Genomic DNA, 5,647 nt, shown 5'->3' on the forward strand with positions numbered 1-5,647 from the left:
TGAAGGAACATAGGGATGAATACTCTGAGGAATTCCTGGATAGGATTTTAGATCACTTATATGACAATGAACGTGAAGCTAGAAGGTTTTTCATAAAAGGAAAGGAAGGTCAGCAGAGGTACATTACCAACCTGATTAACGACCAAGGTTGGTCTGTTAACTAATTTGTACATGTGGATGGAGCATTTTGTTGTGCACACGTATATGTTGTTGCGCATATATCATTTTGTTATTTGCAAACTATTAATGTTGCAATACTTCTTGTTATGAAAACGCTATGACGTCATGTAATTAATGAATTGGTACTTTTTAACTTTTGATGCAGGTAAGTATGGATAGGCATGACCAATGAGCTCTTAATGTTGCTCCTTTGCTTTATTAGCTATTTGGCTTTGGGTTATTTTGCCATCAGGTTTGTTACTGTTTTGTTCTTGGGTTTGTGTGGTTCCTTGAGTTTGGATTTGTGGCTGTTTTTTGGAGCTTGTGTACCTCCTTGCTAGCTGGGTTAGTTGCTGCTTTTTTGGAGCTTGTGTAGCTCCTTGCTAGCTGGGGTTTGTGCCTGTTTTTCCCCAGTTTTGCAGCTCAAGCTGCTGCTGGTTTTGTTGTTGTTTTGTTGCTGGGTTTGTGCTAGCATTAGTTGGGGTTTGTTGCTTGTTTACCCCATGTCTGATGGGTTTGCTGCTATTTTGTTTAGAGCTTGTGTAGCTCCTTGCTAATGGGGTTGTTGCTGTTTTGTTTTTGAGCTTGTGTAGCTCCTTGCTAGCTGGGGTTTGTGCCTGTTTTTCCTCAGTTTTGCAGCTCCTGCTGCTGCTGGGGTTGTTGCTGTTTTGTTGCTGGGTTTGTGCTAGCATTAGCTGGGGTGTCTGATGGGTTTGCTGCTGTTTTTGTTTAGAGCTTGTGTAGCTCCTTGCTAATGGGGTTGTTGTTGTTTTGTTTTTGAGCTTGTGTAGCTCCTTGCTAATGGGGTTTGTGCCTGTTTTTCCCCAGTTTTTCAGCTCATGCTGCTGAAGCTAAGGGTTTGTTGCTGTTTTGTTGAAGGGTTTGTGCTTGTTGACCCCGTCTGCAGCAGGAGCTGGGGTTTGTTGCTTGTTTGCCCCCTGTCTGCTGGGGTTTGTTGCTTGTTTACTCTTGCTGTTGCTGGGGTTGTTGTTGTTTTTTTTTTTGGAGCTTGTGTAGCTCCTTGCAGCTGGGATTTGTTGCTGTTTCGTTCTGAGCTTGTGTAGCTCCTTGCATGCTAGGGTTTGTGCCTGTTTTTCCTCAGTTTTGCAGCTCCTGCTGCTGCTGGGTTTGTTGCTGTTTTGTTGCTGAGTTTGTGCTTGCAGGAGCTGGGGTTTGTTGCTTGTTTACCCCCTGTCTGCTGGGTTTGCTGCTGTTTTGTTTTTGAGCTTGTGTAGCTCCTTGCTAATGGGGTTGTTGCTGTTTTATTCTGAGATTGTGTAGCTCCTTGCTAGCTGGGGTTTGTGCCTGTTTTTCCTCAGTTTGGCAGCTCCTGCTGCTGCTGGGTTTGTTGCTGTTTTGTTGTTGGGTTTGCGCTTGCAGGAGCTGGGGTTTGTTGCTTGTTTTCCCCATCATACATTCTCACCATGCTGCTGTTTTGTTTTTCCGAGCCTGTGGGTTACTTGCTGTTTAGTTTTGAGCTTGTGCAGCTCCTTGCACTTGATATATGGCAATGATAATGATCAGCGTTTACTGAGAATGCAATCTAACTTACATCGTTTATTATATCCAGATGAGGCAAAAGGGGATGAGATTTCAGCCTACATTGAATTGACAATGTCTAGGCGAGGCAATTCATCCTTATAATGCAATCTGTAATAAACATGTAAGTTATAGGTGGGGCAATCAATGATGACAAGTTGATCTATTACTGAGCCATACAATATCAATTAGAATTTGTACCCAATTCAAACAACAGTTTTCATTACATCCTCAATAGTTTTTTGCAATTACAAGTACATGACATGAAGTTTGTAATAATTAAAATAACACAAAAAATTGCTAAGAAAATTACAGAAATTTTCCAAGCTAGTAGTTGATTTTCGACAAGTCTCAATTCTTTCTTCAGCTTCTTTGATTGCAAGATATATTTATCTCCGTACCTATTTTCTTTGACATATTGGCTTCCTTGGTTGCTTGATGACTCTCCTCTTTCTTCAGCCCATTCGAAAAAATTACATTCTTTATTTGGGAATTTTGCACACCCCCAATAACACCTACCCTTATTTTTTCCATTCTTGCACACTTTCATCGGTGTTCGGAGATTGCAGTCGAAAACTTCATAATTCTGCCAGCACTCTTCTGATATCATCATTGATGTCGGGGCAGCAAATTGAAGAGCTTGGGAATTTTATTATTGTTGAAAAATGAGAATGATGGGATTATTTGTGAGGCCTCAAGGTGAATTTATAGCCACCATGCCCCTGAAATAGCCGTTGCTACAGTGATTTGCCTAAGAAATAGCCGTTGTTACAGTGTCAGCTGCTTGAAAATCTGATTTTTGGGCCTTAAATTCGTTGCTACAGTGATATGTAAATGTTGTTACAGTGTTTGCTGCTGGAAATATGATTTTGGGGGCTTAAATCCGTTGCTACAGTATTTTTTAATGAAAATTGTGATAGCCGTTGCTACAGTAATGATCCCAAAAAAAATATTCTTCTTAAACCAAACATGGTATTAGGAATTGGACCAATTCTATAAAAGTGAGATTACTAATCCTTTGGGTGAAAACAAACATTAAAAGCCAAAAAAAGTGGGATTCCATAAAACTCAAACTTGTCCATAAAATTTTTATGGATTAAGTTGGAATCCATAAATTAAATAGGATTCCTAATCCTATTCCTAGTCCTTGGTGAAACAAACAGCCCCTTAGTCGCATGAGGATTTTTAATTTGAGGCCTACATGCAATTTTTTCCTTTCTTTTATTTTCAAGTTTACAGAAGCCTCCTCTGGATGTAGGCAAATAGCTTTTAATGAATAAACATTGATTATTGCTAGCAGCCGTTTTCTATCTGGTGTTCTGTTTTCTTTCTGCACCTCTATATTCCGATCAGGTTGCAGTCCTAACAGAATTTGATACAACTTTGTATAGTTCCTCACCCTCTTCCACCTTGAAACTCTTCACATTAAACTCTTCTTTCCTACCGGTGCAGAAGTTTGCCGTAAAATTGTACATCTTTTGATCTCTCTACCTTCTCGTATTTTGACGGACTCGGATTGAAAATTTACAGACAAATTTCGTTCCCCGCCCCCGCCCCCAGTGTTTGAGATCAACTTCCTAGTTTCACCATCTTTTTCGACCCCAACTTTCTCTCACGTTTAACATAATATTCACCAGGTAAAGGAAATAAACACAACAAGTAAACGTTAATTTCTCAATTAGAAACGGCAATAACTCCTCATGACAATATATGATCAATTTCCAAAAGCGCCACTCGCTTTTAACCAGTCACTGGGCCACTGAAGGTTGAAGAAGACAGCAAGCTTTGCTTACTATGCCTCAGATCACTATGTCTCGAAAACCTTTCCAGCACTCTCCTCTCCTAAACCTTTCAAACCTCCTCATTTCCTAAAACGGTCGCACATCACTTAATTCAGGTTCCACTAATAAACATCATGTCAAAAGTTCACTCTTTTGCCCACAAATAGCCCCAGTACAGCGAAACTTTATTTGTGAATTGAATGCAATCCGCTTGAAGCGCTATGATACATTGAATGTGATGCTTTCTATATACATCCTTTACAACTAGTGACTAAAAAAAGAAAAGGTTAATCGGTACTGAAGGAGGGAAAAAAAAAAAGCACGCATCAAAAGGAAAGACAACTTCAAAAAGTAAGCATACTGCCATAATGTTACCATGTACATGAAAATGAGAACACTGATCCAAGCAGAATGTGTTCCAGTATCAGAAAAAGGAAAACCCTGCATAAGAACATTGTAGTCATCAATTAAGATTACTATCAAGATATAGATAGCACCCAGAAAACTTACCTAGTATGAAAGTTTTTACTTGCAAAGGCCACAGACTTGTCAATTCTTTAATTCACTAAAGAAGACGGTACAATTTACAGTACTATTATGTTAAACTATGCATGAAGCAGAGCAGCGTCAATCCCAATCTGCATCAAAGAAACCAGCATCCTTCATCTCCGCGTAATATACATTCTCCGGACGCATGTCTTCCTCCTGTATCAATATGATATAAGAAGAAAAATGACTAGACCCCTTACCAAGTGTTATGAAATTGGTTTATGCAAATAGTACAATAGAAGGTTTGGATGAAAACTAACCTGGAAAAAATCTGCTAAAAATGTTACATATAAGAGAGGAAGATAAAGGGAGTGATAGCATACAGCTACAAAATCAAATAGCCTGTAAAAGATAGAGATTAGACAGTTGTAAGAGAGAGAGAGATTAGACAGTTCTACAACAGTTATTCACAAACGAAATTCCATATTGTAAATAGAAAAAAGATACCAGAAACTAAGCCCAGCTCCATTTTCAACAAGCACGCAGGCAAAAGATGATACCACACTCAGTAAGAACATTGCACATATATACTTGTAGAAGGCAGGCCTTGCTGTAGATGGGGAAGGGAAAGGAAAGGAATTAAATAATGTGCCAGAACAAATGAAAAAAGTTGGAAAAATTAAAGTTATTGGAGACTAGGAGTGGAATAAGGATTACCTGGTAACCTCTCTCTCCATTTTGAGTGATGCATGAACAAAATGAAACCATAGACAGCACTAAGTAACAGCTTGTGTACAAGCCATAAGCCCCATTTCACCCGGTTCCCTTTCCCATGATCATTGATAAACAGGGGAACCCCAAATCCAAATACATAGATAGCCTGAACAAAAATGAAGGCATTAATAACAAGCATGCTATCTTAAATAAATGAGCGCAAATCTAAACTAAATGATAATGGTCTGGACCGATATGCAGTAAATTGTAAGAAACTAAAATAAAGAAAACAAATAAATAAACAAATAATCACTCTCACAGTGTTTAGTGTAGGCACATGATATGTTTTGGGCCAGGATGGCCATGTCCCGGACTTGCATTCACTAACGCGCTTGCCATTACTGAAGGTACATAACCTTATTTTTCACATAGAAAGCAAGAAGCTCAGTTAGAACTCGGGCACTTTCAATATCAAACAGAGGCTTCTAGGAACTTTAACCTACATCAGCACTATCATCACCACCCTTGTCATCCTAATCTCCAACTAAGGCTTTCCCAGTCCAATGGGAAGCATGATACAAGGCTCCACGAAAAATGCGATAAAATTTTACAACAAGATGCCAATGGAATATCTACCCTTCACATTATAGCCAAAATCTTCAAGGAAACAAAAGACCCGTGATAGCTAGCATTAATCCTAGAAAACAGGTACAATGAAGGAAAAGTTACCCCTATATGTCATGCAATTTAATCTTGTCCAACCACAGAGCAACCATCAGGATTCTCCTAGATTTTGTTGCACAGTACACTTGCTATACAAATTATATGCCTTTAACATTTTTTAAATAGGAACATAAATCATAATGTTTATTAAACCACCTCTACATTGCATTACAGGTAGAATCTTTATTATGGTTTGACATCATTGATTATAGCCATTATAACTTTAAACTAAACCCGTTATA

The 5,647-nt window shown here is 38.7% G+C and overlaps 1 protein-coding gene across 2 annotated transcripts in view; it reads right to left on the minus strand.

The window, feature by feature from the left end:
- LOC109850682 (transmembrane protein adipocyte-associated 1 homolog) overlaps nucleotides 3,653-5,647 on the minus strand; it is a 14,383-nt gene continuing 12,388 nt past the window's right edge. Inside the window, exons 3-7 of one of the 2 annotated variants that reach the window (XR_002249500.1) lie at nucleotides 4,686-4,848; nucleotides 4,476-4,578; nucleotides 4,289-4,370; nucleotides 3,990-4,184; nucleotides 3,653-3,920 (exon numbers count right to left, since the gene is read on the minus strand). Coding sequence is in view for 1 of the 2 variants with exons in the window: in XM_020420740.1 (XP_020276329.1) it covers nucleotides 4,107-4,184; nucleotides 4,289-4,370; nucleotides 4,476-4,578; nucleotides 4,686-4,848 (426 nt within the window). In the remaining variant the exon portion in view is untranslated. Of the gene's footprint in view, nucleotides 4,185-4,288; nucleotides 4,371-4,475; nucleotides 4,579-4,685; nucleotides 4,849-5,647 lie in introns of both variants that reach the window. The other variant, XM_020420740.1, reaches the window with a different exon arrangement.

The sequence above is a fragment of the Asparagus officinalis genome, chromosome 7 (assembly GCF_001876935.1).
Source record: "Asparagus officinalis chromosome 7, Aspof.V1, whole genome shotgun sequence".
Taxonomy (NCBI): Eukaryota; Viridiplantae; Streptophyta; class Magnoliopsida; order Asparagales; family Asparagaceae; genus Asparagus; species Asparagus officinalis.